The sequence below is a fragment of the Danio rerio genome, chromosome 23, assembly GCF_049306965.1.
Source record: "Danio rerio strain Tuebingen ecotype United States chromosome 23, GRCz12tu, whole genome shotgun sequence".
In the NCBI taxonomy this organism is placed as follows: Eukaryota; Metazoa; Chordata; class Actinopteri; order Cypriniformes; family Danionidae; genus Danio; species Danio rerio.
The window spans coordinates 48680001-48702279 of record NC_133198.1 but is presented as its reverse complement, the minus strand read 5'-3'; the positions used below and the strand labels follow the sequence as shown (position 1 = coordinate 48702279).

At 36.5% G+C, this 22279-nt stretch overlaps 1 protein-coding gene across 2 annotated transcripts in view; it reads right to left on the bottom strand.

Annotated features, from left to right (window-relative positions):
- Positions 1 to 7169: 7169 nt before the first annotated feature.
- Positions 7170 to 22279, bottom strand: part of atp1b2a (ATPase Na+/K+ transporting subunit beta 2a) — a 31095-nt gene continuing 15985 nt past the window's right edge. Inside the window, exons 4-8 of one of the 2 annotated variants that reach the window (XM_021469844.3) lie at positions 18592 to 18797; positions 15679 to 15738; positions 14448 to 14471; positions 10981 to 11076; positions 7170 to 10200 (exon numbers count right to left, since the gene is read on the bottom strand). In XM_021469844.3, the coding sequence (XP_021325519.1) occupies positions 10039 to 10200; positions 10981 to 11076; positions 14448 to 14471; positions 15679 to 15738; positions 18592 to 18797 (548 nt within the window). In that variant the 3' untranslated portion in view covers positions 7170 to 10038. The remainder of the gene's footprint in view (positions 10201 to 10980; positions 11077 to 14447; positions 14472 to 15678; positions 15739 to 18591; positions 18798 to 22279) is intronic. The other variant, NM_131669.3, reaches the window with a different exon arrangement.

Below are 22279 nucleotides of genomic sequence, written 5' to 3'. Positions count from 1 at the left end.
TGTGGTATTGGACCCCCTTTAAACACTACAGCCATTTAAGCCCATGTCAACAGTGGGAGAACATGCAATATAGATGTAAGCTAAGTGCATATTTAGGCTATACTTTAAAGTTAAATAAAGTTCACAATATTTGAAAAAGTCCATTCTATTGCATGTTTTGCCTGAGTTTTTTGTTGCATTTACAAAGTTTTGACCAGTAGGTGTCGCTATCACTTGCTGTTTACAACACTTTGAACATCTTTTGTGCATTTATTTCTCTCTTCTGCCTGATTTAACAACTCTAGCAGTAATTATCATGATTAGCTCATTCTGGCAGTTCGACAATTAGCACATTGAGACATTACAATGATTGATCATTTACATCAGCAAAATATGAGAGATTTGTTCAGTTTTTTTAATTAATTATTTTTATTGGTTTCATTAGGTTATCAACAGATTGCAGAAACTTGGAACATTAGAAAAAATTGAGATGTTGTTACAATCTGCATAATACAATTTAGAGAATTAAAAAAGAAAGAAAAACAAAAAATTAAAAACATTTAAATATAAAATATAAAACAAACCAGAGGGAAAATTATATAAGGTTAGACATTAAAAGCCATTCTTGTTGTTTTTTATGCCCACTAAAGGTAAAATACATGACTTATAGTCAATAAAAAAATTGAATTGAACCAGAATTGGATTTTTTTCCTCAAAAATGTACACTTATAATAAAAAGATTAACTATGTACTGGATGCAAGATATAGAGTTGTAAAAAATAATGTCAAAAGTATTTTAACAAATATCAACGTTTGTCTTTTCTAAGAGAAAGATGCATATTTCTGTTCAAAATAACTTCACACAAGAACATTCACAGCAAAGATAAACAATGGATTCTTCCGTCACCAAACGTTAGTTTTCAATATCTATCATATATTTACTAAGTAAGATATTAAAGGATAACATATATGCAGTATTTTATATGTAATTTCTTTCACTTTGTTAGTTAGCAAATAATTATGTGGAAGAATCCAAGTAGCGTATGTGGCCTGCCATTTAAAGGTGGAAGTTCATTGGCGTTGTTTACATTCCGCTCTTCAATATGGCCGACTTTGTCTTTAAACGTAAACGGAGAATTTGAACCGGAAGTCTCGTCCTTTCACGAAAACGGCTCACCTGCGTGTTGTAAGATGAGGTGAGTAGTATTTGTCTTGTTTCTAACTTTGTGGTCAGGTTTGTTTTTCACATTTTACATGTTATTTTTAAACTGTGAGAGGCAGTGCCTTATATAGTGTTGCTATGCGGTTGCTGGGAGTTTCGCGCTGTATATTCAAAGCATTTTCTGTGAGTTCTGGTCCAGCAGGAGGAAATGATTATCTCATTTATTCACCAGGTGTCGCTGTTTCGCTGTGTGTTTAGAATCGTGAGGGGTGCCCAAACATTTTCTTATGAAGGGCCAAAAACTAAACTTGATTGAGGATGTTGGGCTAAAGGTAAATATACTGAACTGTATTACATTAAAGTTGCCATGATAATTTCCTAATATTATTATATTTGAATAAAAAGGACAGCACGGTGGCACACTGGGTAGCACAATCGCCTCACAGCAAGAAGGTTTGAATCTCGGCTGGGTCAGTTGGTGTTTCTGTGTGGAGTTTGCATGTTCTCCCCCTGTTGGCGTGGGTTTCCTCCGAATGCTCCGGTTTCCTGGTCCAGTTACCTGCAGCAGTTTACTTTTTAAACTTTTGACTGTAGTTTGGATTAATGAAGTTTAATTTCATCACAGCGTGATTAATCCCCTTGCTAAATGTTTTACTAAAATAAATAAGTGTTTTGTTTAAGTCTTAGATGTAATTTCCAATTAAATAAAACTAATTAAAATTGAAATTAAAGTGTCCCCTCAACCCTGTTACGGACTTCAACCCCGTCACTGTATTGGCAACTGAATCAAATTAACACTTTTTGGGAAAATAAAATAAGAAAAACAATTAAATATAAAAAAATTCTTGCTCAGTAGCAACCACCATGTTAAGGCCTAACATTGTAAATATGTGATTGGGGTAAATTTAAAACCTTATACTACAGTATTGGGTCATTTGTTTGTAATAGGCTGCATAGTTGTTGTATTACAATATTACCTCAACATAATAATTCAAGTATGATTCCAAAACTACAGTATTTACTATGAATTATAATTTATAATTCATTATTATTATTATAGTGACATTCAATATTTGTTGTATTTTAGAATAAATGCAAAATAGGTATGATTAGATCACTAGTAGTTATACAGTAAGAGTGCTGTAAAATTAATAAATATAGCAGCTCAAAATCTCTTAGGAAATCTACGCATGTTTTACACTGTTGAAATCTCTTTTTCCTCAATCTGAACAGCAGGAGTAAAAGTCAGATCGGTCTGCTTTTAAATCTCAGCTGCTGTGTCAGAGGCAGTACATGTGCCACAGGTCTGATAGTGATGACCAGAAGGGAACGCAAAGACGAAAATGGCAAAACAAACAGGGTTATCAGATAACACTTCCCATGTTTTCTGTGACTGATGTCAAAGGTTGCATTCCTAATCAAACCACACAGTAGGCGCAAATTCAATCGATATTTAGCAGCCAAAGCTGTTCATTATCCTGATCTTTACATACTGTAGTTCATCATGATATTCAAAGACAGTGTTTTGATGTGTACAGTACAATACAGATTTACTTGATTCTAATGCACAATGAAAGCTTTAGATCTGGAATCACAGCAGACAGATTACGCTACAATCTCATTACATAAGATGATGAAGCTCTCAGTTTGTGCATTAATTTTTTTGTCTTTTAAAGAGTACATGCATTGTCAGCTGTGGTGACTTTCGCTTGTTTCTGCTTTTGTATTTGATGAAGTCTGGTGGCGTTCTGTTTAAAAAAGGAGGGCATCAATTCAGACATGGGGCAGCGTGGTTACTACTGTCACCTCAGAGCAAGAAGGTTGCTGAGTCCCGGCTGGGCCAGATGACGTTTCTGTGTGGAGTTTGCATGTTCTCCCTGTGTTGGCATGGGTTTCTTCTGTGTGCTCCGGTTTCAAACAAAAACACTATAGGGGAACTGAATAAGCAAAATTGGCTGTAGTGTATTAGTGTGTGGGTGTGTGATTGAGTGTGTATGGGTGCGCTAAATTGCAGCTAGAAGGACATTTGCTGCGTGTATGCTGGAAAAGTTGGTGGTTCATTCCGCTGTGGTAACCCCTGATGAATAAAGAGACTAAGCTGAACGAAAATGAATGAAAGTTATTTTGACAATTTGTCATTTTCTGACCCAAAGCAAAGAGCATACAATCACCAAGAGGCGACACTCTAGTGCGATTTGGGAAACAGCCACTAGAGGGCGCGGCAGACATTTAAGAATGAAAACTCCAATGGAAAAGCAGCATATTATAAGTCTGTAAAATAAACTATTAAAAGTGTTGATGATTGTGATAGTAAGTGTTGTATTGTCGTCTTCCAGGTTGTATGCCAGCTTTTTTTTTTTTTTTTATAATATTTTTTTAGGGGTTTACACCTTTATTGATAGGACAGTGGAGATATAGAGACAGGAAAGTGTGGGGAGCAGAGATAGGGGAAGGATCAGCAAAGGACCTCGAGACAGGATTCGAACTCGGGTCGCTGCGAGCACCTCGGTGCTATGTGTCGATGCACTAACCACTAGGCTATTGGCACCGACTGTATGCCAGCTTTAATGCACTTTTTAAATAAATACAAATAAAACAAAGCAGCTGCTTGCCATCTCGACATCAATAAAATCCCATGGACAGCCGATCGCTTTCACTTCCAAATGGCGGAATCCGGGCTGTTGCTGGGTGCTGCTGTTGCAATGTAACATTCTATTGAGTGTCGCCTCTTGCTCATTCTAAGCTCTTTGTCAAAAAGCAATAAAGCTCTAAATCACAATATTTGTATTTGAAATTTGGAAGAAATATTATCTATATAGCTAGCTTTACAGAATAATGCAAATGTAAAAATTGTACTTAACCAATGCACTCAAAAAATGGTAGGTTGTATTAACGCTGGCTCAAATGTGGTCAGACAGAATATTGGGTTAATTTATTTCTACATAACAAGTTCACTTTAACCGTTAACTGTTGTGTTTGCCAAAATTTGACGAAGCATTAGGTTAAAGCAACCCATCAGTTTTTAATGAAATAATAAAAATAAAAATGTATTAAATTAATTTTAAACATCACAGTTAAAAATACAGTAAAATTCGTGCAAGCCTGACATTTTTATGGTCAACTAATGTATTTATTTAATTTATGGTCTTATAAATGCACCGATATTTTGAATCACTAACATTTACGCATACGTTTTGCTATATACCAGTTTACGGTTGTTTCTTGTGACATTTTTACTGTTGTTTTACTGTTAAAATCACAGTTATTTAAAAATATATATTGGAATAAGAATAATAAATATTAAATTGAACCCAATGTTAACATAACATATTATATCCAATATTTACATAACATAATATATATATATATATATATATATATATATATATATATATATATATGTATATATATATATATATATATATATATATATATATATTTATGTATACTGTTGCAATCAGAATGATCCCCCCCCCCCCCCATTATAATAATATTTAAAAATAAAAATAAAAAATTATCTTTTTTAAATATTTCCCAAATGCCATTTAACAGAGTAAGGAAATTTTCACATTATTTCTGATAATATTTGTTCTTCTGGAGAAAGTCTTATTTGTATAATTTCGGCTAGAATAAAAGCAGTTTTTAATTTTTTAAACACCATTTAATGCTCAGTATTATTAGCCCCTTTAAGCTATATCTTTTGATAGTGTTCCGAATAAAGTTTATTTTTTTATTGCGCAACGCATGTGTTTTTTTTTTTTTTTTGTCCCGCCTTGTTTTTTTGTTATCCCATAGGCTCCTATTCCGGCGTGATTCGTGCTTTGATTGGCTGCTGGTCTCGGAGGCCTATATAAAAAGTAGCTTCAAGCAGGGTCGGGGACTCTGGGAGCTCATTTGTGCTGCGACGGTTGCTGGGAGTGGAGCTCCTGGATTTCCCTTACCCCTCCAGCCGACAACCAACATTCAATCTTGTTACCATTGCTCATACATTCAACTGCTTTTGAGAGTTTGAGCTTGTAGGGGTGGCTTGCCTATTTATTTGATTACTTATGACTGTGTTTATGTTTAGGGAGAAATGTAAGCTTCCTGTATTTTTCTTTAAATATAATTTAGTTCATTTACTTTATAGAGTATTCTGTTTGTTGTTTTGGCCTGTGGCCACCCTGAAGAGATGCCCATTTATATTTACTACTTTTCTATAATAAATCTATTCAATTACTCTCAACTGAGTGTCTGAGTTTGGATGTCGACCGAAGTGGATCTTTTGCATTAAGTTTATTTTTTTTTGCTTTGTTTGGGAAATCCACCACCCCAACACATTTGTTTTTTCCGTTTATTATGCCCATGTTGTTTTCTCCTAGACCTGGGGTGTAATAGGGTATATGCCAAAGCATGCTAATGGGACTTTTAATTTGCCAGTAACCTGGGTTAAGTGCTTCCGGCGAACTATGCCAATGCAAAAACCTGCGCGTTTAAGGTCTGTTTTCTTTAAAAATCAGCGAGTAAACGGCTTTTTGTCTCGTTTTACGCTTGAGCAACTAAATGAATGCCAAAGTCTATTTAATTGAATGTTTTTTAATGACATTACAACATCGATGCTGTAAAAGGAACCATATAAAATGGAAAAAAACTCACAATAACAGGTCACCGGAAGTTTATCAGTATGGGAAAAACACTAGCTCGGCATATACCCTATAGATGGTCTACTGCAGGGGTTTCCAAACTTTTCAGCTCGCGACCCCCAAAATGACAATGCCAGTGACTTGTGACCCCCAATATCCTCTGAGGTGGTTATAAATACAGAGACCTTGCATGCAATGGCGCACACACAGCAATAGACCCAAGTCTGTTCTTCGTTTAATTTTTTAACGTATGTCAGTGCTGTAAATGGGCCAGAAAGTCATCTGACGCTATTGCTGTGTCTTATCCAATAGAACAATAAGCTACTATAGTAACTATAAACGACTATTTTTCCTCTTCAGTAGGTTGTGAATAAAATATGGTAAATCTTATGGTTCAATAAAAATAAATAGATTTTTGGGGGTCCCGACCCCCACTTTGAGAACCACTGGTCTACTGAACAAACCATCGTTATACAATAACTTGCCTAATTACCCTGCCTAGTTAACCTAATGACCCTTTAAATGTCACTTTAAGCTGTATAGAAGTGTCTTGTAGTGAAATATTATTTATTGTCATCATGGCAAAGCTGAAAAAAAACTTAGTAGAAATGAGTTCTTAAAACTATTATGTTAAGAAATGTGTTGAAAAAATCTCTGCGTTAAACAGAAATTGGGGAAATAAATAAACCGGGGGGCTAATAACTCTGGGTGTTGAGTATAATACATTATGTAAGCCTGTGGTCTCAATCTCAATTCCTGGAGGGCAGCAGTTCTGCATAGTTTAGCTTCAACCACCTCCAACTAACACCTGCTTAGTCTCTCGTAGTTTTGGACACCTTGGTTAGTTGCATCAGCTGTGTTTGATTAGGTTTGGAGCAAAACTGTGCAGAGCTGCAGCCCTCCTGGAATCCATTTTGATGTAAGCGATGGGTTCAATTAAACTTATACAACCAATTTAAATGGTAGTCGCTTCATTTAAATAATAAACCCAGAGTTTGGTCCATATTTGACCCCATTTGGGTTGAAAAAATCCAGCATAACCTATATTTCCTTCAATAATTTACATTTCGCTTACCTGTGGACATAAAAATAACAACGCAATCTCACGGCAATTCGTAAATTGTTGATTTAGTGATGAATTTGTACGATCTAATTCGTACAATTAATTATGATTTGCTCATCACCCAAGGGTGGTTGAGGTTAGGGGTGGGGTTGGGTCTCCCTACTTCTTTTTAAATTCGGATATTTTCGTACAACTGAACTCGTACGAATTAACCACAAAACTGACAAAACGTAAAATACTTACGTTTCCTCGTGATATCAGGCTGAAAAATAAATATAGTGTTTGTCCAATAGCTGTCATCAAAATACAACAACACAACAGAGTCAAACAAGACGACGCGTCGTTTGTTAAACACAAAATGTATTTATTTCCTGTTTTCAGTTTTCATTTATAATGATAATCATTTGTTTCTCGAATATAAGTTTCACAATTTTCATGTCAGGCAATATATAACAGTATATTCAGGATATTTAATAAGATACATCTAGTTTCTGAGCAGTGTTTTTACAGAGAGTGAAGAAAGAATAAGACGCCGTCTCACTATGACAGACAGATGAGAGACCGGGATAATGTTGGAATCATCCGGCGAACTCAAAAAAGTGACGAGCGGGTCGCGTTATTGGATTGGAGAGAAACACAGACGGGGACAAAGAGCTCACCGGTGCCGTCAGTGTGTGTGTGTCTGTGTGTGTGTGTGAGTGAGTTTGTGTGTGAAAGCTCTCGAATGAGGATTTAGTAGAGCAGGTGTGTTTGTCGTTGCCATTGTTTGTGAACGCGGGTGTTTGTCGCCAGGTGCCTTGTTGATGGTGTCAGATATGAAGCTGTGCGTCACGATAGACATTTGAAGGGCAAAACACGCCACATTCAAACCAATCAGCTTTTCGTTGTTCAGCGCGGGAAATTTGAGTGATCATTTAAAATCCGCACGCCTTTTATTCGCGAAGTTCAATCGTTATTTCTCCCGCCGAATTTCGCCGAGCTGTGGTAAATGCGATCTATTACACATATGCTATCGCACGCTGTTTCTCCAAGCTGATGATGTGCAACGGAAATGAACAAACCGTATGGAAAATGTGTGCGAATTACTTCCGTTGTGTGGTGATCGTGCGGAATACAAACTCTTGGCGCGGCGATGGTTTAATCGCCAGTCCATCTAAAAGTACAGAAGTCATAAAGAATGTGCAATAATTCGGTTTACCATATCTTAAAAACATATAAAATCTATCCCATGACATAGAGCGGTCAGGCAGCACACGTTAAGTAGATCTTAGTAAACATACGGCAGCGTCAGTTTAGCACATGGCTAATCTAGTTATTAGTCACTGCTCTGTGTAAACATTGAACTGATCTCAACATCAGGCCCGTAAGTTCTGTGCTGATGTGCGACGGATGAACTAATGCTAGGTTCGCAACCGAACTTGACGTAGTTTAATGCTTGAGGTCAATTATATGAACTTTGTTTGAAATTTATCACGCAAATATTTAATTCTGATTATAGTGCGAACCCAGCATTATGACGGTAATTGTAAAGTTTGGCCATAGTTGGCTCTTTTCTAACACACACCCTCCAATGTTTCAAACGCACAACACTGTGGCAGTAACAGCACATTCACAACAGGGGCGAAATGAAAGATTGTAAGAATTGAAACACAAAAAAATAGACAGGCCGTCTGTGCGTTATGGACGACAGGATAGTGGTTCGCTAAAAGCACTACGCTAATGAGCATCTCGCTAACCTGCTCGAAGCAGGTCATGTCCATTCGACTGGAACATCCCCTTGAACATCCAAATGTCAAATCACATGATTAAAAATCTAATAACCTACCAAAGCTAGGAAGAAACGAACTAAGGTTTTGACAAATATATGCAGCTAATGTTCACGTCATATTTCCGCTGTGCTAACGGGAGCTAAAGTGCGGCTAACCCATGATGTGCTCAACAACAAATGATAAAAAAAAACACTTCTTGGGAGGAAAAACACATTTTTTTCATTCATCTACATCAGTAAGTATTGAATTGGCAATTTTTATTTTATTTTATTTGAACTACTCTCTTCGTTAAACTACCCCCGATTCGGTATTATTTACAAGTATTAACAGTACACTCTCGGACCAGAAGGTATTGCTGTGTACACATTTAGATGGATCGAACCGTTCCGGACAATATGAAGCAAATACAATTTATAAGCCAATCGGGCAAATTCGAACGTAAAAGTTATGGCTGATATGGCGCAGCTTGAAGCTGATTGGCTAATGTGTCAGTCGTCGAGTGCAATCTGAGCATGTGCAGAACGTCAGCCAATCAATTCAGTTGTGTATGTGTGTGAGTGTGTGTGTGCACTCGTGAACATGTACTAATACAAAAGTGTTTTCACAAACGTTGCCATACAAAAAATGTAAATAAAAACCACAAATCAGATAATAAGTAAACGACAAACATCATAAACATACCTTAACAATTCATAAATAAATAAATAAATAAATAAATAGATGAATAAAACATCCTGATGCTTTGACAGATATGACTCGGTTACAGTAAGTTTTTTTTTTTACATATGCGACGATTTTTATGGCTCTATTTATTAATCAGCACTTTACGCTTTGCGTTTTTTCGTTCACATTTTGTTTATCATGAACGGCGTTGAGTGATATAGATTTGACTCTAATTTGTTTTATCTTTTCCCAAATAAAAGCCATTTCTTACTGAGTAAACCCAGGTTAAATTTTCCCTAAATATACGGAAAAGTGTAAGAAATTAAAATAAACATGATTCATATTTTAAAACTCTCACACGATTTTCATGACAACTAAGCGTAGAGATTGTCATAAAAACAATATGCAAGAAACGAAGATAATTTCTTGACGTGATTGTGGTCCCTTTGGAATGCACCGGATTGTTTTGTTGTTGTTGTGAGATTGTGATTATGTCAATATTGTTTGTCTAGAGATCTAGAAAGGCTCGTATTTTCGATACTCGTATTTTCTGCTCTCTGGATTTAACTTTGGAATGATATCAGCTGGGTATGACGACAGTCAAGAGTACTCGAAACACACAGAGATACAAAGACACACGCGCACACACGCACACAGAAATCAGTGTGTGATGAGGGGAAAATGGGGACGGACAAACACATTAAACACTCTGAGATATGAATGACACCTCCCACAATCTCCTGTGTGTGTGTGTGTGTGTGTGTGTGTGTGTGTAGTTGCTCAGTTGTTGACGCGCAGCTTAAAGGACACACGGCCGGCGAACTTGTCTCTCTCGCTGAACTCGGTGATGGTGTTAGAGTTGATCTTACACTCCACATTGACGTCTGTGTTAAAGGAGATGTTCATGAACTTCACCGCCACCAGAGGCTGGGAGTAATTCACCTGCATGCGCGCACACACACACACACACACACAGACAACGTTTATACATGTGCTTGAAAGTTCCTTTAAAGTACACAAAACTTTAAATCAAAACTAACCATGTTAATTTTGGGCCCCGCATCATCAATTTTTTTTATTTTTAAAGGCCCTTAATATGAAATGGGCACCCCTAGTCTAGTGATCGCTGATTGGCTCCTGCACTAGAAGGCGGGGCTTCATTCACCATATTGACACGACTTGTGTATTCTAGAGTTTTTGTTATAACACATATCATTGTTTGTTACTTCAAACAACCTCATGAGAATATTCTTTAGCTAACAAATATAAATTTAACATTTCGAAGCAATGACACTATGTTTCACAAACACTGTATATTGCCAATAATTTATTTAATTTCTGACTAATTTTACTGTTGAATTAAATTGATTAAAATTGAGAATAGAATACAATCTGCTTGTGACATGATTTATACAAAACTGTTGAATTTGTGTACAGTTTTTAAGGTAAGGACATTTATAAGTAACTGTAATTAAATTATGGAAAAATTTGCAGCACTGTGTGTGTGTGTGTGTGTGTGTGTGTGTGTGTGTGTGTGTGTGTGTGTGTGTGTGTGTGTGTGTGTGTGTGTGTGTGTGTGTGTGTGTGTGTGTGTGTGTGTGTGTGTGTGTGTGTGTGTGTGTGTTTTGTGTGTGTGTTTGTGTGTGTGTGTGTGTGTGTGTGTGTGTGTGTGTGTGTGTGTGTGTGTGTGTGTGTGTGTGTGTGTGTGTGTGTGTTTCTTGCCTGTGCCTTCATGCCGTAGTATGGATAGTACATGAGGTTAAAGGTTCCATTTGGAGGAAAGTATGCGATTTCACCAATGCTCTCCGCATCCTCTTTCTGTAATACAAACAATCAGATACAAAATATTAAACAATAGTTTGTACGTACAGTTAAAGACAAAATGATTCATCCTGCCGTGAATTTTCAATGGCTTTCAAATATTTGCCAAGTGCCGTTTAACAGCGAGATCTCAATTTTAAATATAATAGTTTTAATAATATCTAATAACTAATTTATTTTATCTTCATCATAATTACACTGTAATATGTTAAATAATTTAAATATTTAAAATGCTTTACTTTTATTTTACTGGCAAAGCAATTTTGAATGTTTCATTTCTCCCTATTAGTAATGCAAGTGAACATATTTGCCTATCCATGTATCAATTCACCACAGAGCAACAGAGAAAATAAAGGTTCTGGAAATAAGCCTTCCCCAAAGATTTGAGATGTTTTAGAGAAGGGGTCACCAGCTGCAGAGTTCAGCTCCAACCCAGATCAAACACACCTGAACCAATTACTTAGGATCTGAACAGCACTATAATTATAAGTAGGTGGGTTTGATATGGGTTTCAACTGAAATCTGCAAAAGGGTAGATCACCAGGAACAAGTTTGGTCACCCCTGCTTTAGAGTTTAAAATCACCATCAAGGAACAGAGAAAGTACAGGTTCTGGAGTCTTGATGATCATTAATTATGTGTGCGTAATCCAGCCCGATCTCATAAGAGTGGCGATAAATGGAGTGGAAAGTGCAAATCATAATAAACCAATGAGATTATACAAATTTAAACAGATATGAATTGCTATGAGATTGTGTTGTATATTCAAGCAATCCTAAATTGCTTCAGTCCAGTATGTTTGTATCTTGAATTATTAGAATTATTGAATTATTGAATTGAGTTCAAGTTAAAAATAATGAGCTAAACAAAATTTAGTAAATAGATGGAAAGGTCTAGAAGCCTTTAAATGTCGCCAGTTGACAAATTAATGAACAGAACCACAATGCAAACTACAGGTATGTAACACTACAATTGTACTAACTATAGTTACTACCCAACACTACCTAAAGGTTTGAACTGTGCGAGTTGTGTATCAGATCTAAAGTCTGGAGCTGGGTAGATTACCTATGAATGGTAATCCGATTACAAATTACATAACAAAACTGGTAGTCAGTAATATAATACAATTTAGATTGCAAACTTTTAGCAAGGTAATCCTAGATTACATTTAGATTACTTTTGTGCTAACCTTTACTTTATGATATGCATGGATTGATAAAGTAACATATAATAGAATTTTAAGATAACATGATTTGACTACTTTTGGATTACATTTGGATTACTTTTGTGATAACCTTTAGTTTATACTATGTATAGATTAATAACATAACATGATAGACGATTAAAATTACAATCGGACTACTTTTGGACGACAAATTCATTACTTATGTGCTAACCCTTGTTTTATGCTGCATTCATAGATTGCTAAAGTAACATAGAGCACAGATTTAAAATTATGTAATCTGATAACATTTGATATCAGATTGATATCATAACATATAATAGATGATTAAGATAACGTAATCTGACTACTTTTGGATTACTTTTGTGCTAACCGTTACTTGATGCTATGTATGTGTAGATTAATAACGTAACATATAATCGACATTTAAGATCAAATAATCAGACTACTTTTAGATTACATTTAGAATACTTTTGTGCTAACTCTTACTTTATGCTGTGTATGTTTGGATTTTTAACATATAATAGACATTTAAGATAACACAGTCTGATTACTTTTGGATTACATTTAGATTACTTTTGTGCTAAACCTTACATTATACTATGTATGTATGAATTGATAACTTAACATAGTAAATATTTAAGTAAACATAATCTGACTACTTTTGGATTACATATAGATTACTTTTGTGCTAACCTTTACATTATGCTATGCATGTATGAATTGATAACATAACATAGTAAATATTTAAGGAAACATAATCTGACTACTTTTGGATTACATTTAGATTACTTTTGTGCTAACCTTTAATTTATGCTACTGTGTGTATGGATTGATAACGTATAATGGACATTCAAGATAACAATCTAAATACTTTTGGATTACTTTTGTGCTAACCCTTTTTATGCCGTGTATGGATTGATAATGTAACATATGGCAAACCTTTAAAATATACGGATCACTTTAGACCCATGTAGTCCATCAAAGGGTTAATAACGTAACATATAAAAGAAATTCAAGATAACAATCTGACTACTTTGGATTACATTTAGATTACTTTTGTGCTAAGCCTTGTTTTACATCCAAGCGTGTATAGATTGGTTACGTAACATTTAAAATAACTAAATTTGATTATTTTTGAATTACATTTAGATTACTTTTGTGCTAATGATTGCTTCATGCTGTGTATAACGTAACATATAAGAAACATCCAAGATAATAATATCCAACCTCTTTTGGATTACACTTAGATTACTTATGTGCTAATCCTTATTTTATACCATGTATGGATTATTAACATATGGTAGACATTTAAGATAACACATCTGATTACTTTTGGATTACATTTAGATTACTTTTGTGCTAACACTTATTTTATACCATGTATGTATGGATTTGTTACGTAAACATATGGCAGGCATTTGAGATAACATAATCTGACTACTTTTGGATTACATTTAGATTACTTTTGTGCTAACTCTTATTATATGCTATGTATGTATAGATTTGAGATAACATAACCTGACTACTTTTGGATTACGTTTAGATTACTTATGTGATAACCTTTATTTTATGCTATATATTAACATATGGTTGACATTTAAGATAACACATCTGATTACTTTTGGATTACATTTATATTACGTTTGGTTTGACCCCTTTTTTATGCCACAGCAAGTTTTGTAATGAAAAGGAGGAGAAATTATAAACACTGCCAAGCTGTAAATACTATCTAATTATGTAAGCAATAAAATGTAACCATAATCCGATTACTTGTATATTAAAATTGATAGTTTATGCTGATTACAAGTACTTGATTTTTGGAATCTGATTACATAATCCAGATTACATGTAATCCAATTCTACCAAGCTAAAGAATCACAAACGTATACGAGCATCAGTTTATTGTAATAAAATATATATATATTCAAAATTTGCAAAATCAATTATTTGTTAAAAACTTACTTCCATTGTGTGAGTAATATAAAATCATGTCAGGCATTAAAAAAGTACCTGTAGTCTGAATATTAGTATTTTAAATTTTTTATTTACTCTAAATTACAAGTATTTGATATATTATTTTTATTTAGAATCTGATAATGTAATTTAGATGATATGTAATCAACTACTACCCAGCTCTGGTTGTGAACTAGTCTATAAGGTAAGTGTTTCCAAGTGTTTCTTACCCACTCATCACCCTCTTTATACCTCTGAGAATGGAGGAATGCAGTAAACAAATGTTAAAGATGTAAATCATGCTCGACTACACTGTCAAAAACATCCGTTAGTTAACAGTATTGTGTGATACACAGGTTTTTTCTGTTTATTTACGATTATGCATTGCATTATGGGACCGGGATCTCTGCTTAGTCGACTTTTAATTTTGGAAATTGAACTCTGCAGTTTAACAAAATGACATTTATGTATTTTTTGTATTCAAAGTAGTACATATATACTGATATTGATATAGCAGTGGCTATTTTATGACCAGGAATTTGCATTATAATTATCATTAACACCAAACTTATAAAAACAACAATAAAAGTGATGGAAATATCAAACTTTTTAACACAAAAGGCTTTATTTTAATAATCTGAGCACATGGTCTAAAGTGCATGAGGCAGGTGCATTCATTTTTTGCTATTTTAATGACAGGAACAACAGTCTGCGTGCGCGGTGCATGTTCTAAAAGGGTTGTTTTAATGAGCTACAGGCGTGTTTTGGGCGTGACGAGCATTAAACCAATCAGAGTCTCGCCTTAAAAGCAAGTTCTGGTTGCACCATGGCACATTTGCTGTTTAGTGAACATTGGAAGCCATAAATTTAACACTGATCTAGCATGGAAACGGATCTGCTCCATCTACAGAACAAGCCAGAATCACCAAAGCCTTTTGAGGTGAAGAAGGCATGGGAGGTGGTATTGGTTTTACATTTATGTAGAAATTAATAGTCATTTCTATGCTAATCCTTTAACTTTTCAAATTTAAAGATGTTTGTGTGCTGCTGTGTGTGCATCCCTGTGTATGTAATAAGCAGCATGTATGCCAATTTGGACCTGCCTGTTAATGCACTCTTGATATAACAAAAAAATATGGGCTTATTTCAGTTTCCTTAAAATTGCAACTCTCAACAATGCATCTTAACACACCTCCTTTTCAGCCCAGCACACTCATGGGTGCTTAAATAAGCGCAAATGCATCTGCTATGTAAACAACGTGGAACAAAAACGTGAACATGAGCCCTGCACCAGACTGAAACTAGCAAAAACACACTTGAAATTGTTGAAGTTGTCCCATAATGCAATTCAAAATCATAATCAAGAACAAACATGAATCACAAAATACAGAAAACTGCTCATTTACAGATATCTTTCATTACAGTGAGGCTGTTTCATTCTGGAATTCACTAAAGACTCACCTTTGCTCCACAGGTGACGTACGGAGACTGTCCGTCCTTACCAGGCTTCATCCCAATCACCTGCAGAAGAGGCCAAAACATGGATATTAAGCAGAGGTATGGCATTTATGATCATATTGTGGTTTTTGATGACAAAACCATGACAAAAATTGTGATTATTAGTATTAACATCATTTAAAACGCAGGAAAGAGTTAAACATGCATGTGTTTTTCACTGAGATCTTGTTATAAAAAACTGCTATGTTATTATATTTTTGATATTTATGAGGCAAATCTCAAAAACTATCCTATGGTGTGACCATCTCAAGCATAGTTCAATAACACACAGCTCTTAATAATTAAAAAGAAAATCTTTAAATCATTAGTAAATACCTCAGGCCCAATTTAACAAGTGTCTGTTTTAGAAAATGTCAATTTTTCATTCATTCATTCATTCATTCTCCTTTGACTTAGTCTCTTTATTCATCATAAGTTACCACAGAGGAATGAACCACCAACTTATCCAGCATATGTTTTACACAGTGGATGCCCTTCTAGTTGCAACCCAGTACTGGGAAACACCCATAAACACTCATTCACACACACGCTCATACACTGTGGCCAATTTGGTTAATCAATTCCCCTATAGCGCATGTGTTTGGACTGTGGGGGAAACCCACGCCAACACGGGGAGAACATGCAAACTCATGAATGATTACTTATTTTTTAAGATTTGTTTTTTTCTGTACAAGAATTTATAATGTTATATTTTCTCAGACTTCTTTAAATAGACTGTATAAATACCTTGCAAAAAATTATTTGCTTACTAAGATTTTTTGTCTTGTTTGTTTAGTCCAAATATCTAGAAATTCTTAAAGCAAGAATTTTTCTACTTTTTCTAGCAGGCAAAAATATACTGTTTATTTTGCTAGCGCACATTGTTATTCTTAAAGTTAATAATTAATCCATGCAAGTTATTCCACTGAAAAAAAATTTGTTTTATTAATCTTCAATGAAGGTCTAAGTATTTGCTTCCTCGTTTAAAGTGACGGTCCTTCTGATTCGTCAACTTGAGGATTTCCATAGCAACTGCATATAATTATCCTCTCTAACTGTTAGTTTGCTATGAGGGAATGATGCACAAAGAAAGCCCCGCCCTTACTTAGTATTCTGTTTCAATTGAAAATACATTAGCATACTGAATTAAAGCCCCGCCTCCTACTCAATATTCCGTTTTAATTGGAAGTACATCATCATACTGAAATAAAGCCCCACCCCCTAGTCAATATTTCATTTCAATTGGAAGTACATCGTCATACTGAAATACAGCCCCGCCCCCAACCCAATATTCAGTTTCAATTGGAAGTACATCCTTATACTGCAATAAAGCCCCGCCTCCTACTAAATAGTCAGGTTCAGTTGGAAGTACATCATCATACTGAAAAAGCCCCACCCCCAACTCAATATTCAGTTTTCCCCACCCCCAACTCAATATTCAGTTTTCCCCACCCCCAACTCAATATTGAGAAGTGCATCATCATACTAAAATAAAGCCCCGCCTCCTACTCAATATTGTCTCAGTTGGAAGTACATCATCATTCTAAAAAAGCCCCGCCCCCTACTCAATATTCTGCTTCAATTGGAAGTACATCAGCATACTGAAAAAGCCCCGCCTCCTACTCAATATTACTTCGTAAGTTCTGCCTCTTACTTAATATTACTTTATAAAGCCCCACCCCCTACTCAATATTCTGCTTCCATAGGAAGTACATCATCATACTGAAATAAAGCCCCACCCCCTACTCAATATTCTGCTTCCATAGGAAGTACATCAGCATACGTAAAAATTCCCGCCCCTACACAATAGTCTGTTGCAATTGGAAGTACATCAACATACTGAAATAAAGCCCCGCCTCCTACTCAATATTGTCTCAGTTGGAAGTACATTATTATACTAAAAAAGCCCCGCCCCCTACTCAATATTCTGCTTCCATAGGAAGTACATCAGCATACGTAAAAAGTCCCGCCCCTACACAATAGTCTGTTGCAATTGGAAGTACATCATCATACTGAAATAAAGCCCCGCCTCCTACTCAATATTGTCTCAGTTGGAAGTACATCATCATACTAAAAAAGCCCTGCCCCCTACTCAATATTCTGCTTCAATTGGAAGTACATCAGCATACTGAAAAAGCCCCGCCTCCTACTCGATATTACTTCGTAAGTTCTGACTCTTACTTAATATTACTTTATAAAGCCCCACCCCCTACTCAATATTCTGCTTCCATAGGAAGTACATCATCATACTGAAATGAAGCCCCGCCCCCAACTCAATATTCAGTTGCAATTGGAAGTACATCATCATACTGAAATAAAGCCCCGCCTCCTACTCAATATTGTCTCAGTTGGAAGTACATCGTCATACTAAAAAAAGCCCCGCCCCCTACTCAATATTCTGCTTCAATTGGAAGTACATCAGCATACTGAAATAAAGCCCTGCCTCCTTCTCAATATGACTTTATAAAGCCCTGCCTCCTACTCAGTTTTCTGCTTCAATATTATGTTGCAATTGGATGTACATCAGCATACTAAAATAAAGCCCCGCCTTCTACTTAATATTTTCTTTATAAAGCCCCGCCTCCCACTTAATATTCTGCTTCAATATAGCGTTTCAATTGGAAGAACATCAACATCCTGAAATAAAGCCCCGCCCCCTACTAAATATTCCATTTCAATTGGAAGTACATCAACATACTGAAATACCCCCCCCCCCCCTCTTCCCCAATCAATATTCAATTTCAATTAGAAGTACATCAACATACTGAAATAAAGCCCCGCCCCCCCACTCAATATTCGGTTTCAGAATATTATTATGTAACTTGTAATGTGTTTTCCCCCAACACTCATGCCTATAGTTGAGGATGTGTGAGTTACCCGGTTGAGTTTGATGAGTATGCAGGGTTTTCCATCCGGGTATCCGTAAAAGCGGTCGGTGAGTCCGGAGCAGTCCTCCAGCGTGGTGCGGTTGAACCGGCAGGATCGTTTGGGGTTGTTTCGCACGTTTCCGCTGTCCTCCTGGATGTTGAACTGGTCCGGGGTGCAGTCGTCATTATTCACGGCCTGCTGAGAGTTATTATAGGCTGCAGGACACAGACGGAGACGCCACATTAATTCAGTGCCTTTAAATGCAAATGAGCAGGTTCTGTTCCCACCCACCATTACCACATCTGCTTTTCCTGCTGTGTTGCGTCAGATAAACAGCAGTCAGTGACTAAAGGAAATGTCTACAGTAAACCTGTGCGGGTCGTTTACATTTCATATGAGAAGCACTTCTCACAACACAGATGCTTTACACACACCAATACTTGTGTGTAAATGTTCATTACTAACCTTAATATCAACATGATTTGATTATAACTGCAGATCAATGACAATAGCCTACTGTAACGTCTGCAATTATATAGAATAAATAAATGAACGAACATATATGAACACATACAAACCCTTACAGTCTCCGATATACAGAAAAACTACACACAGTATGCATTTAGTCCTTATTTGGGTTCAAAAACAACACAACATATGGCCCACAGTCAGAGCAAACCTCTCATCTGTGTCTGTAATCTTCAGCAGCACATGTAGCCTCTGTTAGAGAGTATCTCCATCATTCTCAGTTCATAATAGTCCATATGGTGATGATAATAGTTAAACATTTCAGTGCAGTGTGTTCATGATTTAGGTTGCTGAAGGAATCATTTGCTCCTTTGTTTTTTCCGGCTTCTCCTTTGTTTTGTTGGGCTTTAAAGGGTCACGAAACACCAGAACACATGTGTTGAGCTGTTGACAGTGGTATATGTGTCCCACAATGCTAAAAACACTATCAGGACACCTATATTTCACTAAAAAGTGTCAATTGTTTGTTTTTGTGTTAATTCAAGCAAATTCGTACTTCCTGTTTGAAACGAATTTTTGAAGCTGCGTCACGGTCATGACATAATAGCGTGTATTCCAGCGTGCAGACTGGACGTCTGTACCAGAGTGAGTCTTATTACGTCTTACAGTGTGTTGCATTAATGCATGAGTAAGGCTTGGTTCAAACCAATCAGCGCGCTCTATTGTGCAACTTCATTAATATTCATTACTGTGTTTACACGACAGAGACGCCACGTTGTGTTGGCAAAACAAGCGTGAAGTGTTGCTTTTATAGTTTGCTGCAGTGAAGTTTTGTTTTCATTTTCTCTCTGTGAGAGCTCAGCTGGAGTCACGTGTGGATTAACAGTGTACGCGACGCTCGACAACAATAACTTACGTGTCTAAGGAGGATTATTGTTTACCTGAGAGCTGTTCTCATCTGCAAACGCTGAGATCCGGATTCACTTGTAGTCTCCTCTTTATAAACGGGAGAATCCCGGGAAAAACGGGAGGGTTGACAGGTATAAGCTAATCTAGGTTAGTCGTGCAACCCCTTGTTGTCCTAGACGGAAGTTAACGCCCTTTCCACCTAAGTACACTTGAATCAATATCAAGAGTCAGTCTGATCCCTAAAACACAATTAGTGTGCCCAATGCTCCATCTCAACTTTATTTTAGTCCATCTATTGACCTGACGCAAGAAGTGCGGAAACAAGGATGCAGCGTAATCTACTGGAATTAATGATTACAGAGTGAGCAAAATGTGTTCAAACATAACAATTTATTAAATAGTTAAACAAAAGTAATTATTCAAATCCAATTCAAACAACAGACAAAATGTAATCTAATCTAAACAAGAAAAACATCATCAAATTAATCAAATCAAATCTGTTAACACAATGAAAAGAGGTTTTACAAATGTTTACCTGGAGATGAAAACACACACAGAAGTTGTGTGGGAGATCTGCATACAGATTCCCCTATTGCCACCTTCTCTTAAAGGGCCATGAAACCCCCTCGTTTCAGCAGGGTGTTTTCACACCTCTACTTTGGAAAAAGTCAGAAAAGTGGGCGTGTCCAGCTCTGTTTAGGGGGGAGTGTCGGAGGAACTAAAGTGGGATGGTGTGGGAGTGTCTATTTGGGCGGGTTTTAGATTCAAAATACACACACACGGGACAAAGTGACTGTGTTTACATGGACATCTGTAGTCGAATTATTTGCCAAATTATTAAATGGTGGACTTTAACAGCAGTTTGGCTCTTTCATTCAGGGAATTCAGTCATGTCCCTCGCGACAAACGAGATATTTGATTCGAGGCGCTGCTCTAAGCGTGTATTTTTCATGCAATGTTTGATACCGCACGTCGAATGACAGAAAAAAAAAACTCAGCATTTCCCGGAAACTTAGATGCACACGGCAGGTAGCGTCAGAAAGCCGCATGTGTTATTCCGGTCACTAAATGCGGTGAAAATCCTACACGAGGTTAAAGTTTGGTTGTGATGCTAACATGTTTACACTCGGTGCAATAGTTTGTTCGATACGAACAAACTGAGTAAACAAAGAGCACTGGTCGCTCACTTACCAAATCTGTAGAGACAGGACAATCACCAGCAACTAGAGCCGCGTCTTTATGAAGAGGAGACTACAAGCGAATCCGTATCTCAGCGTTTGCAGATGAGAACAGCTCTCAGGTAAACAATAATCCTCCTTAGACACGTAAGTTATTGTTGTCGAGCGTCGCGTACACTGTTAATCCACACGTGAGTCTGAGCTCTCACAGAGAGAAAATGAAAACAAAACTTCACTGCAGCAAACTATAAAAGCAACACTTCACGCTTGTTTTGCCAACACAACGTGGCGTCTCTGTCGTCTAAACACTGTGACAGTAATGAATATTAATGAAGTTGCACAATAGAGCGCTCTGATTGGTTTGAACCAAGCCTTTACTCATGCATTAATGCAGCACACTGTAAGACGTAATAAGACACACTCTGGCTCAGACGTCCAGTCTGCATGCTGGAATACACGCTATTATCTCATGACCGTGACGCAGCTTCAAAAATTCGTTTCAAACCGGAAGTATGAATTTGCTTGAAATAACGCAAAAACAACCGATTTACACTTTTTAGTGAAATATAGGTGTCCTGATAGTGTTTTTAGCAGTGTGGGACACATATACCACTGTCAACAGCTCAACACATGTGTTCTGGTGTTTCGTGACCCTTTAAATACCCATTTGTGCACCTCAGGGTGTTTCTTTGATATTCGCATTTAAACATCACTCTATTGGGATAGAAATTCCGTGTCGTTTTGTTTTTGGTGGGAAGAGGTCTTGGCTGAGGTTCCTGTGATATTAACATTGGTATGTTTTTGGCAAAAGGAGGTTTTGGTTGTAAAGCTTGATTTATAATTTTATTTCTGGTCCTACGGCGAGTATTTTAATGTTTACAGGGGTGAGACCTTCTTTGCCAGACCCACCGGAACCTTCAATGTGTTGACATTTGAATATCTTAAGACAGAGATAAACGAGGAAGGGTATGTCAGGAGATAAGTGTCCGGGAGAGATTTTGTTCTCACACTGAGGCCCCGTTTACACTAATGCGTTTTCGTTTTAATATGCATTCGTTTTGCTACGGTTACGCCATCCGTCCACACTACGTCGGAGTTTTTGAGCGCCGAAAACGGAGCGTTTTGGAAACGCTGGAGAGGCC